The sequence below is a fragment of the Gymnoscopelus microlampas genome (genome assembly GCF_963454915.1).
Source record: "Gymnoscopelus microlampas genome assembly, chromosome: 6".
NCBI lineage: Eukaryota > Metazoa > Chordata > Actinopteri > Myctophiformes > Myctophidae > Gymnoscopelus > Gymnoscopelus microlampas.
In genome coordinates this window covers 15795474-15821680 of record NC_139943.1, presented here as the reverse complement: position 1 = coordinate 15821680, position 26207 = coordinate 15795474, and the positions used below count along the sequence as shown (strand labels likewise).

The 26207-nt window shown below is 44.0% G+C and overlaps 2 protein-coding genes across 8 annotated transcripts in view; both read right to left on the bottom strand.

Annotated features, from left to right (window-relative positions):
* LOC311047984 (A-kinase anchoring protein 13) overlaps window positions 1–26207 on the bottom strand; it is a 213746-nt gene that overhangs the window by 106050 nt on the left and 81489 nt on the right. For all 7 annotated transcript variants that reach the window (XM_084060950.1, XM_084060953.1, XM_084060951.1 and 4 more), the window contains exons 7-10: window positions 19729–19933; window positions 11506–11767; window positions 5809–6667; window positions 1–3138 (exon numbers count right to left, since the gene is read on the bottom strand). The exon at window positions 1–3138 is cut by the window's left edge and continues 192 nt beyond it. In XM_084060950.1, coding sequence (XP_083917076.1) covers window positions 1–3138; window positions 5809–6667; window positions 11506–11767; window positions 19729–19933 — 4464 coding nt within the window. The remainder of the gene's footprint in view (window positions 3139–5808; window positions 6668–11505; window positions 11768–19728; window positions 19934–26207) is intronic.
* Window positions 23566–24093, bottom strand: LOC311047866 (calcium load-activated calcium channel-like; the record flags this gene model as incomplete). The annotated part of the gene is made up of 1 exon (XM_084060815.1): window positions 23566–24093. One exon carries the CDS (start codon window positions 24091–24093, stop codon window positions 23566–23568), a length of 528 nt encoding a protein of 175 aa, XP_083916941.1.

Here is a 26207-nt window from a genome sequence, read left to right as displayed (position 1 = left end):
TGACGACCAGCCCTGTCCCCGCTAGTGCTGGCTGGGGGGACGGTTCAACGTCGCCGTCGTGTGCAAAATCGTCAAAGTTGCTCCTGCTCCATCTGCGCGGTGGTGATGGGTGCACCACGTCACCTTTACACTCCTCAGAATCACGATTAACGACACCTGCGCCCCGCTCTTCCTCCGCGTCCATCGCTTCTCCTTTGCAGACGGAGTTGTGAACGTCTATGATGTTGTCTGCCCCGCCGTGCACCTGGCGGCCCAGCTCGCTCTCAGTAGTAAAGTCGGACGCAGAGGTGCAGAGGTTACCTTCTACCTCTGACTGTGTGTGACTGTGGTTCTCCTCTAACAGTGGTCCTAGCCCATCCTCAGCCATCTCTCCTCCTCGGCCCTCTGTCTCCGTCTTGTCGGTGGGGGACACCGGGGCGTCAGCGTTAAGCTCTCTGGATGTACGATCGGTCGGCGGGTCCTGTCCCGTGTCTACCACGGGGCAAGGCCGTGGGCTGTCGTCTTCCTGCACCTTGCCATCGCGGCCGTCCGGCTCGGCCGCGATCGCGTCATTAGTTAAAGGTGCGACGGTAGCCTGTGCTGAGGTGCCTGATGCCTCTCTGCCTACTTCACAACGTGAACATGCTGGGAGTTGGTCTTCTGGGATTGTTACGGGACTGATTGCCTCGGTGTCAGGCTGTTCCAACAACATGATGTACAATTTCGTTGACGATTCGGCACCACCGGCCTGCTCTGTGAAACCAGCGTGTGTCGGTGAGTCTGACCGCGCTGGAAGCTGGCTTTCCGTCTGTGACGGCAGTGCGTTATCCTTTGTGTCTCGTGTGTCGCTGTGTGACAACAATGTTGCAGTATCTGCACGATGTGCCAGTGTCTCTTCTTTGCCTGACCTCGTCGTCGACATCGCAATGTCGGATTCAACCACCTGCCCAGCATCAGGATACGTTAGTCCAGCATGTGACTCATTTGTTAATCGGTTCTTTGTCTCAGCCGGTACCTCGGTGTCAACCTGTCGGCCGTTCACCAGTGGTGGGACGCTAGCTTGCTCTGTGACTGCCTGTGCTAGCCCTGCGTCGGGGTTGTTACCCGCGAACAGGTTCGCCAGCTCTATGTTAGCGATGGCTGATGCTATGGCTACGGTCACTACGGCTACTGATGTGGCAGCTAGCTCTTCGGCGTAGCGCTGTTCTTTCTCGGCCACCGTGAAGTTCAACTCCTTACCCATTTCCTCCCCTCTCCCCGTCTCACGTTCCTCCGTGTCTATGACAAGTAATTCCTCACCTTTCTCCTTCTCCATCCCTTTGTTCTCCTCGCCAGCTCTCTCTTCATTTTGTTTCCCCTCCCCAGTTCCCTCTCTTATTCCCACCTCACTCTCTCCGTCTGCTTTTGTCTTTCCCTCGCTCGCGTTCCCCTCGCTCTGTCCGGCGCTGAGCGACCCGCCGGCTGAACAACAATGCTCTGGATATTCCCTTCCACTCGTTTCGCCGCTTCCTTCCTGTTTTGGAAACATCGGCGAAGCATCCGTTGTTCCCTCAAACAGTAGGCCGTCTGCTGCTGCTGCTTCCACACGCTCTTCACATCCCACGGCTCCCGTTTGCACACATTCCACATGTTCCACAGGTCGTACGGGGCTGACAGGGCTCGCGGCGCGTGCCGCCGTCACGTTACATTCAGGACTTTCCCCATAATCCACAGTTTCAAGTACAGATCCCAAAGTCCCTGCTGACGTTGTAGGCTCCGTAGAATCTACAAAATCCAAATTTAGCTTAGAAAATTCCGGAGGTTCAGTGAGGTTCCTACCTTTCGTGCGTTCGCCGTGACCAAAAGGTTTGAGAGGAAGTCCCTCCTGATAGCCAGTAGCTTCCATCTGCGTTAGTTTTTCATCAGCTACAGTACAATCCTTGGATTCTGCTAAACGGATGGATTCCGCATCGCCACTCAATGTTCCCAATTCCACAGGCTTGATGTCGTTGTCCTTCCATTCCACGGGTTCCACGGCATCATGAGGCGGTAATTCCTCCGATTCTGACGCTCCTGCGACCACAGTTTCTGTACTTTCCATTCCTCTGTTGTTGCCAGTTTGACCAACTTCTGGTACGGCGCCCGCGGGGTCTGCGATTGAGAGACTGCGAGCGAGTCCAGGAGAGTCCCTGCCCTCCTCCGTCTGGCTGGGCAGATGCATGCCGCACGCGTCAGCTTCCTTTCTCAACACTGACTCAGTGCTGCTGGGAGCCTGGGACTCAACGCTTCCTGTTTTAGCCTCCGTGTCTGTCTGTCTCACTTCTGCCTGTCTCATTCTCCCTGGCCGAGGTCCTCCCCCTCCTCCTCCCTCAGCCTGTCTCTCTCTCTCTGTCTCAGTGTGGCTCTGTGCGTCCGTCTGGTTCTGTGACTCCACACTGGAGCTGGAGCTAAGCTTGGCCTCCCTGGCCCCCTTCTTCCCCCTCTTTCTCCTCCGTTTCCTCCTCCCCTCCTTCTCCTCTCCTCTCTCTTCACTCCCTCCCTTCTCGTCCCCAATCTCCTCTTCTCTCTCCTCGGCCTCTGTGCTCTCTCTTCTGTTTCTGCTGGCCCTCCTCACGCTGCTGTCCTTATCGAGTGCCTGTCTGCTTCCCTCGACCTCTCTGCCCGGCCCTCCTCCCGCTCGCCCGTCCTCCTCTCCTCCCCCTTCCTCCTCCTCCTCCTCCACTCTTTCTTCCTCCCGCTGCTGTGTTCTGTGGACTTCCTGTCTTTGTGCGCCGGGCCCATGTGACGGCTGTGGCTGCGTTCCAGAAGCACGGGGCTGACTGACAGCCGATGACAGACCGTGCTGTAATGGCTGCTGAGTGTTAACGTCCAGTAGCACGGAGCTCTGGCCGCCGCGCTCTTTGCTCTGTCCGCTCGTCTGCTCCTGCAGGTCTACGTTTTCGGAGTCGTCGCCGCCGCCGTCGTACCAAACGGTCTGCGAGACCGCCTCCTTCTCGCGCCAGTCCGGTGCGATTCCCAAGTCGCTCCCGTCCCTCCATAACGGCCTCCGGGGCTTCCCCGCCGTCCCCGGGGACTTGGGGCTGCCTTGCTGGCCCAGCTGAGGGCTCTGGTTTCCGGCGTCAGGTTGGGTCGTCTCCCCCTGGTCGGATTGGCTGTCCTGGGACTGTGCTTGTCCCATGGCTGCAGATGAGAGGGAGATGGAAGTTGTTAAACCACTTAAAACCCTAGAAACCCTATTCTTAGAGAAACAGACTTGACAACTGTACTTGGATCGCTTTTTCCCCGTCTACACAAAATCTCTTTGCCCAAAAATTGCCAATCTACAAGCTCACACAACGCATTGAGTTGCGAATGCGCTGTGAGTTTATAGATATTTAGCTACTTAAGGCTAATGTTCCCACCTATAATATGGATGCTGGGGTTGATTAATCCCCACAAAAAGGCTTTTGTTCAACAAGTTGTATCATACACTAAATTCTATGATTTGTTTTGTTTTTTAGCTATTTTAATTTCTTTCTTTTTTTTGTACTACACAGCCCTTTGTAGCTGCAGTCTTATGAATGAAAAGTGCTGTCTATCAACACAAAGAAAACAGAATCTGGGTCTGAATGTGTGTGTATCTGTCTGTCTCGTGCAAAACTCTCACACCGTGTGACAGATTGACTTCAAACGTGCTGCGTGTGTCACAAGGACACAGTGTGTGTGTGTTGTGTTGTTGTTGATCACACGATGGAGATAAGAGGTCTCTGCCCGACAGCGACAATATCAACCTGACAATCTGTCTGTGTCCGCATGGAGATCCCTGATGTCATCAATACGTCGTCATAGTAACTGACGTCATAGATCGGCCTCCAAGTATACTAAGATAACGGGTACTGCACCAAGTACTCTGACAACGGGTACAATGGGTATTACATAACCGGAGGGGCACGCGTTCCTCCATCGCCCTAGCTGTCTGGCAAAAAAACTCTTATCTCCATATTCTAACTTTGTGTGTTTGTTCGTAAATGAACGCCCTACTCGATCATACTACAGCGTCACACAAAAACATCAAAGGCAGCAGATCCACAAGCTCGAAACGTGGTGCGAAGCGACACGTTTTGAGCTAATAGATATGCTACTTTTGCTACTTTTGAATTTTAATCCTGAAAAGTAACAGTTTTGGACATAATAGGGTTCCAGCCGACAGAGACGATAAATAAAGTTCATTGTCATTATCATTAATCTGTTACTCCAGGGGTCTTCAACGTTTTCAGGCCAAGGACCCCCTAGCTGAGAGAGAGATGAAGCAGGGACCCCCTCTATATGGTATAAAATTGTATTTCAGATTTAACTTTTTTTGTTTACTTGGGTCTGCTCTTTTTTTCCCTCTACACCAAACACCTCTTTGCCAAAAAATAGCCGATCTACAAGCTCACAACGCCTCGCAGCGCGAGGCGTTGTGAGCTTGTAGATCTGCTATTTTTTGGTAAAGTTCTCCTTGGAAAAGGGATGCTAGGGTTTAAGTGGTTGAGGTAAAAAGAATATCATATCACACAAAGATTTGGCGGACCCCCTGTAGTAACTCTGAGGACCCCCTAGGGGTCCCGGACCCCCTGTTGAAGACCCCTGTGTTACTCTATTCATGTTCTGTTAAGTTTCCTGCTGTGCGAACATTCTACCGTCTATTTTTAAAGTAAACCAGCAGGTTCTTGACACAGCTAAACTCAACCAGTATACTGAGCGGTCTTAATTGTAGGGTAAGTGATATGTTTTGGTTAAAACAAAACGTTTTTTTGTTAAATGGTTAAAGCTCTATATTGTGATAGTATCCATTGCTATAGAGTGTTTGTTCAGTAATAACAGGGATCTCCCTGTCTATCCAGCTCTTTGATAAACACAAAATACATTTTCAGGTAGGTTACAACATTTCAGCTTAATTTTTCTAGTGTTCCAGTTCCAATTGTGTCTGCTCATTTCTTTGTGTCTTCACTTCCAATTGCACTGGTTTAACCTGTATCCTGTTCTCCATCCTGATTGGATACAATTTGTATCCCGACCTGAAAATGCATTTTCTGTTTAATAAAGAAGAGCTGGAGACTCCTGTTACTGAACACACACTCTATAGCAATGAGTACTTTCAGAATATAGAGCTTAGGTTTTTATCAAAATATTGAAAATTAGGCAAAAACAGCCATCGGTGTGAGTGAGCACATCAACAATACAATGTATGACACTTGCTATGTTGTACACCTAAGATTCAGTCAGTTATTTAACCCATTAAGACCTGGAACTGTGTCATTTTTAGATTTGAGCTAAAAAGCATTATTTTACACTTTGGGCTATTCAAAAATAGCAGATATACAAGCTCATAGCGCGGCACCGAGTGCCGCGCTACGAGCTTGTAGATCTGCTATTTTTGAGAAATTGTGAAAATGTGTGCAAATCTTTGAATATATATATTTTTAAAGCGAACATTTTTAACTCAAATCTTTGCTTCTGGGGGGTCCCTGGAACAAAATATTTTGATGGGGGTCCGCGGCCAAATACATAAAATTCTGGGGGTCCTTGACATGAAAAATTTTGAGCACCACTAATATAGAAACATACGTTTTTGAGAATACTGTTGAGATTTAGGAGACATGTAGAATCGGCTTCAGGTCTCAATGGGTAAAAAAAAAAAAAAAAAAAATTCTTTGATATATAAATTTCATATGTTTTTAAAAATCCCCAAAAAGTGCTTCTCAATGATTCGATTAATCTAAAAAGTGATCAATATAATAACCACAAAAAAATGAAGAAACCAATCAATAGTTGCAGCCCCATTCCAGTGCTGTGGAAGTGCTGGCAGAGTGACAGCATTTAACTCACCTCTCCTTTGTGTTGCCGGGTGTCCAGAGGCAGGGCCCTGTTGAGCCCCTTCTCGAGCAGGTCTAACGTCTGCCTTGTTGTTTGTCTCTGTCAACGTCTCTGCTGCTTCTCCTTCGGAAGCGCCGAGGCCAAGTTTCAGGCTCGCTCCTTCCTGTTTTTCTACCGCGGTGGTGGTAGTATCCACGACAACCGGCCTCCAACCGTCCCACTTCCCCTCTCCCCTGCTGCAGGGCCCTGACAATGCTTTCGAAGGGATCGGAGTTCCCTCTTCCCCCGGTCCGCCTCCTCCTGCAGTTCTCCTCGTCGACCCCTCCTCCTCCTCCTCCTGCTCCTCACAGCCTACCACAGCCACAGCCACAGGCTCTGTGGGTAACGGAGTTCCTACAATCCCAGCGTTACTTCCTGTATTCTCGGCGGGGTTCCTTACAGCGGCCTCAGAAGTCTCCTTGTGGTCGTTTGCGCCGTTTTTTGCGCCGCCGTGCTTTTTTGTGGTTCGTTTTCTGTGTTTTCTGCCGCGGGCGGTGGTGTTGTGCAAAGCAGAGACACTAACGGCTTCCTGTTCTGTATTTTTATCGTGGCGGTGGTGACGTCGACTCCCTGTTGCACAGGAAGAGGTGACACTGATGGCCGGGGCAGATGCCACCACCACCCCGTCCTTTATCTCTTCCACTGGAGGAGGTGGACTTCCTTGTTTGTCTGTCACCTCGGAGCCACGGCGCTCCGCTTTGTTGTCCTCCGGTCGGCCGTTAGAGCAGGACTGTGTCCTGGAAAACACAGGGCTACCTGGCTCCTGATTGGAGGAGGAGAGGCGTGGGAACGCGGCCGTCGGAGTGCCGACGTCTCTGTGGCCTTCGTTTACCTGCCAGAAGAAGAAGAAGAAGAAGAGGGGGAAAATGTAATTAGAAAAAACATTTCCACTGAAAAAAGCAGGCGTAGATGTAAAAAATAAATAAACAACTTTTCAAAAACAATATTAAACACTTGAACCCAAGCATCCATATTCTGGGGGGAACAACACATTTGGTGAATTGGTGTAGATGGAAAAAGGCCAAGCCAGCTCAGCAGGTCCAGTTTACTACTGACTAGAGTGTTTAAGTGGTTAAAAAACTGAAACTACTAAACTCTAAACTTTCATATATATATATATATATACTGTATTGTGTGTGTGTGTGTGTGTGTGTGTGCGCGCGCGCGCGCGTGCGTGTGTGTGATCTCCAAGCTCTTGTGAGCTTGCATATCAGCTATTGGTCGTACGACGACAACAGGGTTCTCTCATTGTTGACATTTTCCCCTGAAACATTGTCCTCTTCACTCCTATCAGTTCAAGAGATGACAACATTGATTTCACCCACAGAGTCGTCCACAGATTCACCAAAAACCATGTTAACCAAAAACGTTATGACTTACTGTCTGCTACCCTACACAGAGCCTTTCACATGCAGCATAACAGTGGCTCAGTATGGTTTTACAGAGGACAACTTCAATGTGTTACAACAGGGAGTTCCAACTCTCTTATCAGTGCAAATATCAACCACTTAAGGTGCTGCACTGATATTAACTCATTGCCTGCCAATAACAAGATTCTCGTCATGTGGTGTTTTCAGTGGTTTACGATAGAGGGTGCTCTTCCGCAGCCCGTGAATGATTATATTGATGATGATGAAGAGTACAACCAGAAATCACGTGATCACAACAATTAAGCTGGTTTCGTTTAGTATTATAGAATTTATAGAAGTCATTTTTTTCTGTGCTTTCTGTTGCTTTTTGGCGAAAACCAGCCACATTCAACTGCCCATAACCCTCCATCTTTTGAGGCGTTCGCCTGGTGGATCATTGTGAAGCTTAACATTCTATGATTTTTCAAAGGTTAGTAAAAGTGATCGAAATCGCTGGCAAGGGCAGCTATAGACGACGTTATAACTCTGGCAGGTAAAAAGTTAAACACATTCTGGGCATGCCATAATAGGCTCAACATTCAGCAAAAATAGACAAACATTCGCACATATATATTGTGGTTAACACACAATTATCCCACAGCAGAAATTGGCACAGAACTCATCATTTGTAATGTCTAGCGATAAGATAATAGATAGCTGTTGTTCCTTCACTTGGCAGACTGCCCTACTAGTAATGAGACCAGAGTCTGGCATCTTAAAGCGTTACTCCGTAAGAAGGCGAGCAGCTAGAGCCTGCAGCTGGGTAATATAAATCCATGGAAAGCTCATGCCAATACTATGAAGTGACAGGCAGCTGTAAAAGTGCACAAACCAGTTTACGTTGTTGTCGGGGTATTTGCCAAGTACACTCGCACATACCTGGAATTCATCCTCTGCAAGTTAACCCATCCTAACTATCAGGAGCAGTACTCAAGGACCTTCCCATTCCCAAAGTGGGCCGCTTTACCTCCTGAGCCACTGACACCTGTCAGTGAGCTATTAGAGTTATCAGACCGTGCTTAAAAACACCCTGCGGAGTGTCTTAAGTCTTAACTCATTCAATCCGGGAACGCATCTGTGTCATTTTAAGATTTATTTGGCTATTCAAAAATAGCAGATATGCACGCTTGGTGCCGCGCTATGAGCTTGTAGATCTGCAAAAAAAAAAGTATCTTGAAATTTTGTGCAAATCTTCGAATATATATATTTGTTTATGTTCCACCCGACAGAGACGAAAAGTGTCTTCAATACAGTTCGTCTTCAATACAGACTATATGTTTCTATTAGGCATGTCATGATTTATCGTAAATTGATTCAAATCGATTCAAACTGGTGACAATTGAAATCAATTTAATAAAAAATGTATCGCCATGCATACATACAGCAGAGGGTGCGTAAAAAAAAGAGAAGAAAATACTGGATATTTGTAAGAGAATTGATAAAAAAATGTTTTCAGTCATTTGCTACTGTATTGAAAAGAATATAAGAGAAAACACAGTATAGTAAAAAAAATACTGGTTTTGCATAAGAGAAATCATTTTAAATATATATTCTTTTCAAATCTTGAAAAATCATATCGCGAACCTAGTATCGTGATTCAAATCGTATCGTGACGTGAGTGAATCGTTACATGCGTAGATTCTATCCTTAGATAGCATCCCCCCAACTGACAGACATCACCTACAGACGGCCTACAGTTCATCAGCAGTGGATTGTCTCGGGTACCGTGTCCTGTGTTGTGAAATCGTGTCTCCACATGTGGGTCAATTACAGGAAAGAGACAAAGCCCAAAAAACTGGAAGGTATAAAGGCTTCAGTAGGAAATCTAATGAAATAATAACACTATTCATTAGAAGTTTCCTTGTGTGTTATTCGAGGGCGTGATGAACCCTAACTTGACTATAACAGCAGCTCCATAGCTTTACACAATAGATTGCACTATTCCAGAGAAATAAGTCACATGTTCCAGGGACCCCCCCAGAAGCAAAGATTTGAGTCAAAAATGTTCCCTTTGAAAAATATATATATATTCAAATATTTTCACAAATGTTCAAGATTTTTCTAAAATAGCAGATCTAAAATTTCATAGTGGCGCGCTATGAACATTGTTTTATTGAAAGCAAAATGTAATAATAAAAAAAAGGAACAGTTTTGGACATAATGAGGTTTCCACCCGACAGAGACGAAAAGTGTCTTCAATACAGTTCATCTTCAATACAGACTCTATATGTTTCTATTAGGCATGTCACAATTTATCGTAAATCTTCAAACTGGTGACAATTGAAATCAATTTAATAAAAAATGTATCGCGATGCAAACAGCAGAGGGCGAGTAAAAAAAAAGAGAAGAAAATACTGGATCTTTGAGAATTGAGAATTGATTAAAAAAAAAAGAGTTTTCAGTCATTTGCTACTGTATTGAAAAGAGGATAAGAGAAAACACAGTATTGTAAAAAAAAAAAAAAAAAAAGAAGAAGAAAATACTGGTTTTGCATAAGAGAAATCATTTTAACTCTTTGACTGCGGTTGACTCGATAACGCGTCAATTGCTAGTTTGTCCAGTTGGCCGTCGACGCGTTGGACGCATTGGACACGTGTTCATTGTTTAATCTCTGATCACGCTATGCTGCTTATTTTTCAATCTAGGTTTCGAGTTCCACTTACTTCACCCACACCTGCATCCGGTTTTATGACGCAGATTCCGTTTCCGGTTTTCTTTTTTTTCCCCCGGTCATTTTCGGCCAGAATAGGGAAACACACGTTTTTTCACACGGTATAATAAACGAACGGAGACGTCCACTTCTATAATCTATAGTCTGGGTGACGAACAGTCATCGCCGTCGTGTATCACATCGTAATTTTGGCCGATCGGACAATCTGAGAACACGTCACATCCGGTTTGACGTATTTGACTGTTTGACTGGGTGTGGGGGGGGGGCGAGTGAGTCAGCGAGCTGATCAAGCTGTCATTTGCTGCTCTCTAGTGGCAGATTTGTCGTATGTGTTTAAAACCCAACTCAGACGATTTAGTTGAATGAAAAATTACAAAATAAAAAATAAAAAAACACGAAAATCGCTGGCACTGGGGGAGTACTTTATGAAAATACTCTGGCAGTCAAAGAGTTAAAAATTTATTTTTTTCAAATCTTGAGAAATCGTATTGTGAACCTAGTATCGTGATTCGAATCGTATCGTGACGTGAGTGAATCGTTCCATGCCTAGTTTCTATCCTCAGATAGCATCCCCCCCAACTGACAGACATCACCTACAGACGGCCTACAGTTCACGGGTACCGTGTCCTGTGTTGTGAAATCGTGTCTCCACATGTGGGTCAATTACAGGAAAGAGACAAAGCCAAAAGAACTGGAAGGTATAAAGGCTTCAGTAGGAAATCTAATAAAATAATAACACTATTCATTAGAAGTTTCCTTGTGTGTTATTCGAGGGCGTGATGAAACCTACAGTAACTTGACTATAACAACAGCTCCATAGCTTTACACAATAGAGTGCACTATTCCAGAGAAATAAGTCACATGTGAAGGGAACACAGCCCCGGGCTCAAACCTTCAACTTCGTGGCACTCAATCACATCATGAGTCATTACTGTTCACTTACACACACACACACACACACACACACACACACACACACACACACACACACACACACACACACACACACACACACACACACACACACACACACACACACACACACACACACACACACACACACACACACACACACACACACACACACCAGTGCATTTATCTAGCTTAAAGGGAAGCTCCTTTATTTAGTTTTAGCTTTAGTAAAACTACATTTCTTAATTACCATCTTTAACCCATTAAGACCGGGAATGCATCTGTGTCATTTATTGATTTATTTGGCTATTCAAAAAAACTCAGATATACAAGCTCATAGCTATCAGCTTGAAGATCTGCAATTTTTTTGAAAAATCATGGAAAATGTTTGAATATATATTTTTTAAACCGAACACTTGGTTCCAGGGACCCCCAGAAGCAAAGATTTGAGTTGCATATTTTCACGATGCTTCAAGCTCATAGCGCGGCACTCGATGCCGCGCTATGAGCTTGAAACATCGTGAAAATATGCAAAAAAAAAAAAAAAAAAGCTTGTATATCTGCTATTTTGAATAGCCAAATAAATCTAAAAAATGACACAAATGCATTCCCGGTCTTAATGGGTTAAATATGTGACTGAGAAAGCATTAATGAGTGAATGATTGGCTGTAAACTCACCGCCTGGTCTCTGTGGCGCTGAATGAGTCCTCTCAGCTCCTCCACCTCTTCCTGTAAGAGACGCCTTGTTCCGTTTGCTGTCCTCTCCCTCTCCGCCTCCTCCACAGTCTCTCCTCCTTCCCTCCCTCCTTCCCGGTGAGCAGGGAGTGTTAGGGTGTAGGTGCCCAGGTTGGGGTGGTGCTGTAATGCCCGGCCCTCGAGGTGAATGTGTGGCTGTTGATCCGCTGGCTCCACCCAGGGATTTGGTGACAACGTCTCAAACCTGCAACAAAACAAGTACACCTTAGTGTTAGGGGGGAGAAAAAGAAGAGGAAAAGTAAAAGTATTGGCATCAAAATATACTTAATTTAAAGGCAGACTAGGTAACTTTGAGCCTTAATTTAAAAAATATATCATTTTTATTTTGCATTGTTTCCCTCTATCAGCCACTATATAATTATGCTGGTGTGTTTTCCTGCAGAAAGACACATCCCTCTGGCTGTATTTTGGTTTTGTGCTGAAATTCCACTGTTTATATTGACATTCATCCCTTTGCAAGTCTGTAGGGGGAGAGGCCGGAGCTCATAATTGATCCCTTTGAACTTCAATGGGGTTGTGCACTGAGTTGATTGATTGGGCCATAAAAGTGTCAAACTCGTTAGTGCTCTCTCTAATCAATGAATGCATCAAAGACAGCAATCATCAAAAACAAGGCGTCACTTTTTGACCCCAGGGGGTCCCTGGACCTCACCTTGAGAAGCCTTGATTTGGCAAACGTTTATATTCCTGCTTTACAGATGCACCTACACACTAATAAAAGACCAATCAAGTTGAGAATTACTGCAACTGAAAATACATTTCCTCCCCAAAAATACCACTTATGCAATAAAACACTGAAGTAGAGCCGGACCAGTACATTGGTAGTTTGGCTGATATATTGGCCAGTAATTAACTTTTTTGACGACATTGGCATCTGAAATTATGCAGCCGATGTGTCCCGACATTTTACCACTTTCAACCTGGCATCCCTATTTTGGGCAGCTGAATATATACTATTTAGGGCTTAAGTAGAGAGAGTTAGTTAACGTTATGTATATGTTATATTGACTTGCTTGCTTATAAACTAAATGTCCTGAAAGAGAAAATCAAAGTGTTTCAAATTGATAAGAATATTTTGCACTCTTTGACAGTCAAAACATTGGTAATGATGGTCTAGGACTCTCCGAAATCGGGGTCAGCACATAAATCATGGTAAATCATCGGTCAGGCTCTACACTGAGCCATCAGGCATCAGCCACTAGTAACTAATCATTGTGAACCTAGTTGGAACCTTCCACTGTGCCCATGTACGGTTCAACTTCACTTTCATTCAAGCCCCGTTGGCTGACAAACAGATGTGTATTCCCATCATCTGCTCTTAGGGTGACCAGTGACCACCCGTCCCGAAATTCGCGGGACAGTCCCGAAATTGGACCCTCTGTCCCGCGTCCCGCACAAGCAGAGCAATGTCCCGAAAATCAAAGATATGAAGAAAAAAAAAAATCGGTAAAATCAGGCAAAAATAAGAATTAAATAACATAACCCTAACCTAACCATAATCTTAACCCTAAAACCGAAATAAAGAAACCAAAAACTGGAAAAAAACGAACCCAATCCACCGATTTGTGTGAGTTTTGGATACAATCTGTAGGGGTAGTAGCAAAAAGTGTGTTTTGAAGAAAACACAAAAGGGCAAAAAAAGAAACGACAAACGGACAGACGGGTGGACAGACAGAGAGGGACGAAAACATAATCTCCGGCCTTCGGCGGTCCGGCCTGGCAGAGATAACGACTGTTTTGTGTGTGACATGTCAACCGTCACACGATGGCTGATGACGCCGCTTCCCTGCTATGCCTGTTTAGCTCCGGGTTTGTTTTGGTTTGTCCAACACTTCCATGTGAATTAGAAACTGTCAAAAGAAATGAAACACCACAAAGCACCACAATGCACTGCAGGGCTGATTAACACAAACACACACACCCACTAGACCATGTCTCTCTTTGTCTTTGTCACTCACACATAACACGCACGTGCACGCGCACACACACACACACACACACACACAAAACCCGGGAACAAGTGCCATTCTAAACAGGTTTGTCCTCATACTGTAGCTAAAGTATTAACACTAGTTGTGAGGACAAACACTGAACTTACATTAAATAGCAATTATCTTTTTTGAGGTTTTAATAGCATCCATAACAACTCTAGACGGAAAACAAACTCCCACCATCATTTTGGCCATGTAGTTTAGCACAACATTAACAGTGCTCTGATTACAAACATCTACCAGGCCTTGTAAGAGGCTACTACAGTAAGCACCAATTGAGCAAGCATAAAACACTAAATACTTAAAGGGACATTTTGCCTTTTTTCAACATTATCTCCATATCGTCTCTGTCGGGTGGAAACCTCACATGTCAAAAACTGTGACTTTTCATGCTTCAAATTCAAAAACATTAAAAGTAGCAGATCTACTTGTGTATCTTCTACTTGTTATGCTTTTGTGTGATGCCGTAGTATGATCGAGTAGGGCGTTAATTTAAGAAAAAACACAAAAGGTTAGAAATTGGGGCCCGGACCACCGCCCTAGCGGTCTGGGCACCGAGGCTCAAATGTAGGCCTGAGTGCGTCGTGGGTTCGAGTCCCGTTCCCGATAATCTTTACTGCATGTCTCTCCCCTTCTCTCTCTCCCCGTTTCCTGTCCATCTCCATTATAAACTATAAATAAAGGCCTAAAAGCCAGAAAATAAATACAATTAGAAGATTAAATAAAAATTGGGAAAAGCCCAAAAATATTATCTTTAAAAATTAAAACGTTAAATGTGTTTTTTTGCCCCACAACAGCGATATAAGGGTCCTCACTAATGCTCACTATGAAACGGTGCCATTTCTATCTGCATGCTCTGTGCCGCAGAGGTGGACTGGATGGTTGGAAAATGTTCTTATCGATGACACCATTGTGCAAGAACAATGGCTTCTATTTACTAACTTACTAACGTTCCAGGAAGACAAAGATTGTGGTTTCTATTAGCTTGAAATCCCCACCCTTGATGTCATTGATAGGCAGGTTTCTGACCTGTCTGACTTTCTGACCTTTGGTCAGAAAGTCACTGTGGCTCTGTGGCTATTCACACTTGTAGTCGCTCTGGATAAGAGCAGTCTGCTACAATGTACAATTTAGACATTTAGCTCTTAATCCAGAGCGACTTACAGTGAGCAAGGACAACACAAGGTAATACATCAAATGCATAGAAATAGTAATCTAATAATAAACTAATACATAAGTAAACCAAGAATCTAATAATAAACTAATACACAAGTAAACCAAGAAACTATCATCAGCCTGTACATTGAAACTATACTCACTAATATGCCAGGTCAACAATGACCTGGCATCTGTCTACATAACATGCTATCTAAGTTACATCTTAGCCTTTGCATAAGCCTGCAAGGCTAGGGCAAGTGCTACGGGCTGAGGTGGAGTCTGAAGAGGTCTCAAGCGGAAGATTGGGAGTGAATCTGCAGTTCTAATTGCAATGGGGAGTTCATTCCATAGTTTGGGAGCCAGAAGGGAGAAGAGTCTGGGACATGTGGAGCGTTGTCCCGGATGTTTTAGCGAAGGTTCTGACAGCCTCCCTGTGTTAGCTGATCTGAGAGAGCGGAAGGGGTTGTAGGGTTGGAATCAGGCTTTGAAGATATGGGGGTGCCATACCTTTGGTTACTGTGTAGGCCAACGTCAGTGTTTTGTACTCTGTGCGGGCAGTAACTGGGAGCCAATGGAGGGAGCGGAGAAGGGGGAAGACATGTGACAATTTTGGCTGGTTGAAGACCAAGCGTGCTGCGGCATTCGGGATCATTTGGAGGGGCTTAAGTGCACATGCCGGGAGGCCAATGCTAAATTCCTCAATTGCAGTCCCTGGTCGGGATGGCTAGGGTCTTTGATAAGCCTGTGACCTTTGATGAAAAAAAATCATCATATGTCTTGGAGTGGAGATAAGATCGCATCCACTGATGCTTTGGGCTGTCCGCACAACCTTATCGCCATGGAAACCTCATATGTCCAACATTGTAACATTTCAGGATTCAAATGCAAAAAGTAGCAGATCTACAAGCTCAAAACGTGTCGCTTTGCGCCGCGTTTCGAGCCTGTGGATCTGCTACTTTTGTGTGACGGACGCTGTAGTATGAGCGAGTAGGGCGTTAATTTACGAAAAACACCAAAAGTTTGAATGTGGAGATCAGAGGTTTCTGCCCGACAACAGCGTTATGCAAAGCTTTGCAGCTGAGCTCAGTACAGCTCCCATACAACACAGTGATGCTCTCGGCGGTGCCTCTTTAGAGAACTCCAATAGACCTTGAAGTTGGGCCCCATACCAAACGTCTTCAGTCTCCTGTTTCGACGCTTGGCACCAGTGATGGAAGAAGTACTCACATGTTTTACTGGAGTAAAAGTATCAATACTGCAATGTAGATATATACTCTGTTACAAGTAGAAGTCCCATATTCAGAAGTCCCATGTGTGTGTTCAGTATAGTAGTACTGTGTTGAAGTGTATTGTTGGCAGACAGGAGAGTGTGTGGTCCACTGAGACACACAAAACTATATTTATATTTCATTCCGGGATCTCTGAATGAATCTCTCTCTCTCTCTGTCTCTCTCTCTTTTGCTCCTTTATTCCAAAATAATATTTCTCTCTGTGTCTCGCTGAGTACAACTATGTATGACAGCATTGTTCTATAATGCTGCGTGTGGTGTGTGTGTGTGTGTGTGTGTGTGTGTGTGTGTGTGTGTGTGTGTGTGTGTGTGTGTGTGAGAGAGAGAGTGCACGCGCTGTGTAGGTGGAGCACTGACTCTCATGATAGTCATCTCTTCCCTTACAATCACCCTTTCTTTCTATTTTTCTTTTATTCTTTCTTTCTTTCTTTCTTTCTTTGCTTTCCTCACACAGTAGAGGGAAGTGTGTGACTCAGTAACTGGGTGATGATGTCATCAGTGTGAGACGACACAAAGGGAGGAGAGGAAGTGCATGAGGAAAAAGGAGGGATGGAGGCAGCGATGGGTTTTTGGAGAAGGGATTTGGTGTAGAAAACGCTGTCCAGACACTGTCCAAAGCAAAACGAAAGGTGTCTATGACCTGAATACTGTACATATGAATTTGGGGGGTACTTGACATGAAAATGTTTGAGTAGCACTGATGTAGAGCAGTGCTTACGTTCCCACAGCCACTGGTTTGACCCCCCCCCCCCCCTCCTCTGGACAGGGGCATTACCCTGCAACAACAAAACTTTGGACTTGTTTGCTTAATAAACCACAAAATGCAGTGTGCCCTGCCATTACAGCTGCAACTGACAGGTATTTCCTAAATCGATTAATCTGACGATGAATCACTTACGTAACCCATTATGACCTGAGGCCAATTCTACAAATGCCTTCTAAAATCAGTGGTTCTCAGACTTTTTTTGCGTCAAAGACCCCCCAAAATGATAGGTATTTGGCTATTGATCTGGGCACCTAGGCTCCAATGTAGGCCTGAGTGCGTTGCGGGTTCGAGTCCCGTTCCCGACAATCTTTACCGCATGTCTCTCCACCTCTCTCTCTCCCCAGGTATTTAGCTTGTAGATCTGCCATTTTTGAGAACCACAGTTCGAAACCAATTTTCTAAATCCTAAGACTTTTTTGGAAAACAGATGCTTTATAGATTCTAGACTTAGAACCGTCTAGAAAAGCATTCACAACATTCTTGCTGCAGTTGTAAGTAGCACAGAGCACATACAGTACATGTTAACTGTAGGCTAAACTGATCATTCCATTACAAAAAGTTAATTTGATAAATATGCTGTTGATTAATCGGTCTACCGCTACCTGGCATCACAGTGTTGAGTATATATGGGTGCAGAGAGTTCCTTAAGCGTAGGAAAAGTTGGCCGGTACTGTATCATTATTTCAACGTGGTCTCACATGGAAGCCAGAAATTAATAATACACTATGAGTTAACAGTGATGATAACAAGACTAAATATAACTCACCCTCACAATACCATGCTACTGGTTGTGCAATAATAAAATCCCTTGTATAAGACGTGTTAAATATGGTCTCTGTCGGTCGGAAAATATGTCCAGAACTGTTACTTTTGAGCAGGGGTCTTCAACAGGGGGTCCGGGACCCCTAGGGGGTCCTCAGAGTTACTACAGGGGGTCCGCCAAATCTTTGTGTGATGTGATTTTTTTTTTACCTTAACGACTTGAACCCTAGCATCCCTTTTCTGAGGAGAACTTAAGCCAAAAATAGCAGATCTACAAGCTCACAACGCCTCATGCTGCGAGGCGTTGTGAGCTTGTAGATCTGCTATTTTTGAGCTATAGGTGTAGAGGGAAAAAAGAGCAGCAAACGTTTATCTGAAATACATTTTTTTACAATGTAGAGGGGGTCCCTGCGTCATCTCTGTCTCAGCTAGGGGGTCCTGGGCCTGAAAACGTTGAAGACCCCTGCTTTTGAGGATTCAAATACAAATTTAAAAAAAGTAGCAGATCTACAAGCTCAAAACGCGGTGCGAAGCAGTGCGTTTTGAGCTTGTCGATCTGCTACTTTTGTGTGACGCTGTAGAAGTATGATCAAGTAGGGCATTCATTTACAGAAAAAAAAACATGAATATAGAGAGGTTTCTGCACGACAGCAATGATATAACAGATAAATACATTTGTATAATGTTGATTCTGGTGTCATGTCCAGCAAAAGGTAGATTTAAAGGTTTTGGTATGTGCGATACTTGCAGGGGTTCAGCTGACTGTTTGTGTGCATGTGTTCGTGTGTTCGTGCGTGTGTGTGTGTGTGTGTGTGTGTGTGTGTGTGTGTGTGTGTGTGTGTGTGTGAGTGCGTGTGCGCGTGCATGTGTACATTGCATTATGTCCATCACACTCTGTCCTCGAGACAGTCTTATCACCGCAGTGCTCAGCACTACAAACATATTTCGACATCATCGGATGGTGCGCGCACACATTGCTCATGTTCCCACAGAGCTCACAGACACACAGACAAGCATCAACACAAGTAAAATGTGAAAGTACTTATACTTGGTTTCACGCTCGTGTCGCACACAGTAAAATAGAAAATATTGTTGTGGCGCATTGTGAGCTTGTAGATGGGCTATAGATAGATGGGCTATGTTGTCCAAAACACTATTTGGACAACATAATCTTGACAGTGTGAGAACTACTAATTTAGAAGGCATTTGTAGAATCGGCCTCAGGTCTTAACCCATTGAGACCTGAAGCCGATTCTACATGTCTCCTAAATCCCAACAGTTTTCTGAAAAACTTATGTTTCTATATCAGTGGTGCTCAATCTTTTTCATGTCAAGGACCCTCAAAATTATATGTATTTGGCCACGGACCCCCATCAAAATATTCTGTTCCAGGGACCCCCAGAAGCAAAGATTTGAGTTAAAAATATTTGCTTTAAAAATATATATATTCAAAGATTTGCACACATTTTCATGATTTTTCAAAAATAGCCCAAAGTGTAAAATAATGCTTTTTAGCTCAAATCAAAAAATGACACAGTTCCAGGTCTTGATGGGTTAATGGGTTAAAAGCACTATGTTCACATTCAGTACCAAACACATAATACCAAAAGAAGTGACATCAATAATACCCCCTCTTCCTTCAGGATCAATACACTGACTGACTGACTGACTGTCTCTCTCTTTCCTTTCCTTAAGTTACAAAAGTTACAAAACAGATATTTATAGCTAAAATGACACGTGACGACACGTCACAAGGCAAACTAAAATTATAACAGCCAATGTCAACGCACATACGAAATTCTCCCTTTTCCCTCACACACACACACACACACACACACACACACACACACACACACACACACACACACACACACACACACACACACACACACACACACGCGCGCACGCACACACACACAGGCACACAAAATATTTACGTGCACATAAACAGAAGTACACGAATGCCTTGTCGTACAAAGGACATAAACACTGCCAATGCAGTTAGACAATAGGAAAACAACCGGTTACAAAGTGCCTGTGACGGCAGAAGATTGTTACATACAATACTGTTGACATACTTGTTGTCAAGACACAGCAGACATCAATCACACACACACACACACACACACACACACACACACACACACACACAGTACACACCCCCCAAAAACACACTCACCGTGTGAAAAGCTCCGACAGCTGTCTGTGTCCGTTCCGCTGTGCCAGACACGCGGGGGTTTCTCCGCGCGCGTCGGCTCGTCTCAGAGCCTGGGTGCCTCCGGGCTCCTGGAGCAGGAACTGGGCCACCTTCCTCAGGCCACGGCTGGCAGCAAAGTGCAGCAGAGTGCTGCTGCTGGACTCCTGCTGCTGGCACTGGGACAGGTCTGGAGGAGAGGGGAGAGAGAGGAGAGAGGAGAGAGAGAGAGAGAGAGAGAGAGGCAGAGGTGGGAGGGAGGGAGAACCAAACAGACTTGGTTAGAGTGGAACATACACATGCAGACAAAGAGAACGGAGAGAGGTGGACACCTCCTGGTGAAGAAGCAGTGGTGGAAGTACTCTTTTTTTTTACTTCAGTAAAACAAATACAAGTCTGGTATTCAACATTTACTCTTAAGTAAAAATAATTACTTAAGTCAGTGGTTTTCAACCTTTTTCGTGTCAAGGACCCCCAAATTGACACATATTAGCCCACGGACCCCCATTTGAAAAGACATGCCAGGGACGCAACCATTTAGGTTTATTGGGGGTCCCAATCTACACTGTATCATCATCATTAGTGTTCATTTAACTCTGAGAGTGTACAAATGGAACCAAATGGACCCGTTAGGGTCCATTTGGTTCCATTTGTACACTCTCAGAGTTACAGACATATAAGGGTCAATTTGGTTCCTAACTATTCATTTGGCTGGGGACCCCCTGGAAGCCCCTCAAGGACCACTGGTTGAAAACCCCTGACTTAAGTAAAAGTACAAATCATTGCTGTCGGAAAAAAACTCTTATCTCCATGTTTTAACTTATTAAATTATTGCCCCTACTTGATCGTACTACAGCGTTCACAATGCAAAAGCATCAAAAGTAGCACATCTACAAGCTCAAAGCGCCACGTTTTGAGCTTGTAGATCTGCTACTTTTGTTGCTATTTTTGAATTTGACAGTTCACATACCTGTACACATGAAGGTTCCACCCGACAGAGACGATACCAACAAATCGACGCAGGAAAATTCTAACAGATTATTTTATAATCGACTTTATCGATTAGTCTGATTAACCACTTAAGCCTTATTCTATACTTTGCTGTTTAAGTCACAATGTGACGCATTGTGAGCTAGCAGAATTCATCTATTTTTGAAAAGAATCTAGATTGATTATTTTAGTAAAACCTATACATTATTTATGATTGCACCCCTAATGGAAGGAGAAAGAACCCAGATGACTTGAAACGACGAGTAAAGACGAGAAGCTCCATTAAAAGAGAGAGATAGAGATTTAGATTTTTAACCCCTCGTTTATTCATAAGAAAGTTAGCTACATTAGTTCATTCAAACAGACAATCACAGACAACAGTACAACGCCACAAAAAAAATCCATATCTTTTGCAGAATAAACAATGCCTTCGCAGTCCCATACATTTTGGAACACATCCAGTTTCCCCATTTTCTCATAGTATCTATATTCAAACAATACTCAAACAAACTACATTCCTGAAGATTCAGTCAATTCAATTCAAAGGGCTTTATTGGCATGAGAAAACATACGTTTACATTGCCAAATTCAATTATTTTCTATGCTACTTAACCCATTGAGACCTGAAGCCGATTCGACATGTCTCCTACATCTCAGTATTCTGAAAAACGTATGTTTCTATATCAGTGATGCTCAATCTTTTTCATGTCAAGGACCCCCAAAATTATATGTATTTGGCCGCAGACCCCCATCAAAATACTTTGTTCCAGGGACCCCCCCAGAAGCAAAGATTTGAGTTAAAAATGTTCACTTTAAAAGTATTTATATTCAAAGATTTGCACACATTTTCACGATTTTTCAAAAATAGCCAAAGTGTAAAATAATGCATTTTAGCTCAAATCTAAAAATGACACAGCAGTCTACCTTTTTTCTTCTTCCCTTTCCCATAAATGAAACCAAATATAAACACGTGTTCAGTAAAGTGCTCTCCAAAGGACATGGACAAGGTGCATGGTTTCCTCCACCGTGGGTGTGTGAACGCGTGAAAGTAATGCACATTGTAAAGCGCTTTGGATTAAAATCCACTATATATATACACCTCTAAATGCTCCGATTACCATTTATGGAAGAATAGGGAGTCTGAAAATTGAGAGGGAGAAGAGGGTAAGAAAGAGCAATGGAAAAGGGAGTGATTATTTCATTTTAAAAATAGCAAATTCGGATATTTCCACCATTTATTGTAAAATGAAGTATATAGGGGTTAAGTGGTTAAGAAAATGTCCCCCCCTCTGCTTATTTTTTTTTTCTTTTTACATAAACCTGAATGAATGCTGGGAGGTAGTGCCCCACACAAACAGACAGACAGACAGACAGACAGACAGACAGACAGACAGACAGACAGACAGACAGACAGACAGACAGACAGACAGAATGAGACAGATAAGCTGAGATAAGCTGTTCCATTCATGTCCTTGTGTGTGTGTGTGTGTGTGTGTGCAGTCAGCCTGTTCTTTTACAGTCCTCAAGAGGGAGTGATGGAGTGTTTAATGACCCACACAGTGGCTCTGTCAGAACCAAGCCTGGTTTGTCTCTGTGACTTGTACCTGTACTTGATTATAGTGTCCTGCTAAATACATGAATACATGAATACCATGTGCACACTCACTGCTTGCACATATCCCATACTTGTAACTGTATGTAACAACTTAACTGTTACTTTTCAGGGGGAAAAAATAACCTGTGTTCCACTTTCACAAAGCTAGGTTAGGGCAGCCATAGCTGAATGGTTTAGAGAGCCCGCCTGGGTAATAACCACAGTGGAAATAGGCTTTTAGCTTTTCTTGGGTCTCATCCTTTTGATGGTGGTGTATAAAGGCATGTATTTTCTGTACATATAAACACTGTCAATAAACATATCAATCAATCAATCAATCAATCAATCAATCATTCAGTTGAGTGATTTTTTTTCTTCACTCGTGCTGGGGTAGACTAGTAGACCAGGTCAGAGCTAGTCTGGGATCAATACCATTTTGGGGTTTCTGATTCGGTCTGAGCGGAAATAACTTTACGTCATCAGGTGGCCGGAACCAATGACCGGAACCACCGGTGCCGTGCACCTCCAACATGATTCCCCTAGTTTAAAACTTGTTTAGTTTGGTTAATCGTTTAGTTTCTTTTGGTATAATAATCGTTTGGAACGTCCATCTTTTAACTCGTAGTGCGACTAGCGAGACTTTATTGATTCGCATTATGTGGGGAACAAAAACAATGTCCCGCCAGCTGCATTTGAACCCACTAAAACCTGGAAAGAATCTGCACAATTTTAGATTTTATCTATACATATATATATATTTTTTTTTTGGGGGGGGGGGTATTTTTTTATACTTACGGATTTAGAACAGTGGTTTAGAACAGTGGTTCTCAAAAATAGCAGATATACAAGCTTACTGCATGTCACTTCGTGCTTGTACATCAGCTATTTTTTAAGTGTTTAAATCATTTTTTTTATTTTTTAACACAAATCCTCTCTTCTGGGGGTCCCTGGCACAAAACATTTTCAGATGGGGGTCCACGGCCAAATACATTTTGGGGGTCCTTGGCACGAAAACGTAAAATCAGTAATGTTCATCATCCAAGTTCCTTTTCATGATCATAATCTTTAATCACTTGCTATAGTCTATTCTGGAGGGAACATTTGGCAAAAAATTGCAGATCTATCTATAAGCTTTGAGCATGTAGATCAGCTATTTCTTGGATGCAGAGATTTGGTGTGGACAGGAAATTTCTCTCGGACCAGATGGTTCAAGTCCATGTGAACAGCTGTGAGACCGGCTAGTTTTCTTTTGGCTTCGTCGTCGCCCTGGAGGGGGCACGACCCACACGACCCAACATCTTCTGGACGTTCTGTCTGACCGACATGGTGCAGAGGACGTAGAGGAACATGAAGGAGCAGTCGGTGTAATCCTCGCCCGGTAGGTTGCTGTGAGACATTCCATGGATGTAGGCCAGTGGGACGAACGGCAACTTGGCCACCACCCTCCCATGAAAAAGGGAGTGAAACCGGCCAAAGAGTATCTTAAAGAGGATGCCTATGACAACCATGGACTTCATGCTTTCACCGGACAGTTTCATTTTGGTGTCCGTGAGTTCCTTCTCTTGTTTCTCAATCTCCTCCTTCTGTTGACAACCCGCGGACTCCTTGAGGGCTTTGAGTTTTTTGCTTTTCTCTTCCACCTCGGCCGCTAGCCTCTTGTACGTCTCGGTCCGATACACCAAAGCCCACGTGATCCCTTCCGCTAGCAACGTCGTGCAGACGGAGATCAACACGATAAGAATAGTGTCGGCAAACATGGTGCTCATTGGGCCGGCCGGCCGTTGGGCGAGTTTATTGTTTAGCGTGTCCCACGGTAGAAAAGGCTGAGAAAATATTGAACACAAGAGATCTTTGATACATTAGCATTAGCCCAAAGCCAACTGTACTGTAGAGCCGGGGTTTGGTATCCCGAACGTCTTCGGCAGAATCTACCCTCCAAGTTGTGCTTGTTTGTTCCTCTTAGGACTCTCTTAAACAACTTCAAACGATCACTCTACCAACTGCTCCTTGGTCACCAACAACACTATCTTTTATGTGGGACAGCTGATCCTGTGGTGACGTCATCAACACAACATCAGGCTAATCCATATATGGGCATATTTGGCCCAGACAGACAACGTTCCCATGCCAACATTGACTACAACCACGGGTCTTATCTGAGAGAGAGATGATCCCACTACATATTGTATAAAATCGTGTTGCACTTTTCATAGATTTCATAGATAGTGTACAGATCTGCTATATTCCGCGAATGTTCCCCCTCAGAATAGGGATGCTAGCAAAAAAAAAAGAAAAAAAGTTCCTATTACTATCACAGAAAGATTTGGCCCCCTTCAGTAACTCTGAGGACCCCCTCTGGATCTTGGTCCCCCTGTTGAAGGTCCATTAACTAAAACATTGCCGCACGCCGGGTTCTGGACAACCGACGATCCTCAGCGATACACAAGCTAACTTTGACGATCGGGAAAAAGTTAAACATACAAATTATGTTAATACGGGATCTTTTCCTGTGACCCATAAACACTGGTCTATACTTAACCCATTAAGACCTGGAACGCGTCTATGTCACTTTGGCTATTCAAAAATAGCAGATCTACAAGCTCATAGCGCGGCACCGAGTGCCGCGCTACGAACTTGTAGATCTGCTATTTTTGAAAAATCGTGAAAATTATTTTTAAATATTTTCTTCCATTTTTTTTTCAGGATTTAGATTTTTTTTAGACGCGGTCTCAGGTGTTAATGGGTTAAGAACTATATTTGAAACATCCTTCACAGGAACACAGCAACATTACCTGAGGCATGCCTTGGCTAGCGGGAAAATGTTCTTCCTTTGTACAAAAGGCAGCTTTCTCTTATTTCCTCCACCTGGCCTCAGCCACCTGAGAGGCCAGGGGCTCTGAACAACATGGTGGTTGTCGGGCAGAAACCTCATACTGTATCTCCATATTTCTTTGGAAATGAATGCCCTAGTTCATCATACAAGAGTGTCACACAAAAAGTCGCGATGCAACGCATTGTGTCAGCTGTAGGATCGGCTATGATCACTATTTAAAAAGGTTTTTAAAATAATAATAAAAATTAAGGGAAGGGTTCTGGACATACAAGGTTTCCACCCGACAGCAACGTTATGGAAAAGCTCCAAAACGCCATGAGGCTGGATTGACTCTGCAGGAACAGGGTCGCCATAGCAACCTGTTACTTGTCGTCGCTGTCAGGTGGAAACCTTGTACGTCCAAAACTGTTAGTTTTCAGGAAATGAAAAAAAAAAGAACCTGTGTTCCGATGGATCCAGTGTAGTTATTTAGTCACAAGCTCTTGTTAGCCCATTAAGACCTGAGGTTGATTCTACAAATGTCTGAAAAACCTACAGTATATTGCTATAATATCAGTGGTGCTCTAACGTTTTCATGTCATGGACCCCCAAGATTATATGTACTAGACCAGGGGTCTTCAACGTTTTCAGGCCAAGGACCCCCTAGCTGAGAGAGAGATGAATCAGGGACCCCCTCTATATTGTATAAAATCGTGTTTCAGATAAACTTTTGCAGCTCTTTTTTCCCCTCTAGATATATAACTCTTTGCCAAAAATAGCCGATCTACAAGCTCACAACGCCAAGCGAGCTTGTAGATCTGCTATTTTTGGCTAAAGTTCTCGTCAGAAAAGGGATACTAGGGTTTAGGTGGTTGATGTAAAACAAAATAATCAGATCACACAAATATTTGGGGGACCCCCTGTAGTAACTCTGAGGACCCCCTAGGGGTCCCGGACCCCCTGTTGAAGACCTCTGTACTAGACTTTACCCGTCGGGGGATATGAGCACCCAATGTGATGTGTCACGGATGTGGCAACACCGGCGCTTGTTTCACGCACATGATTTGA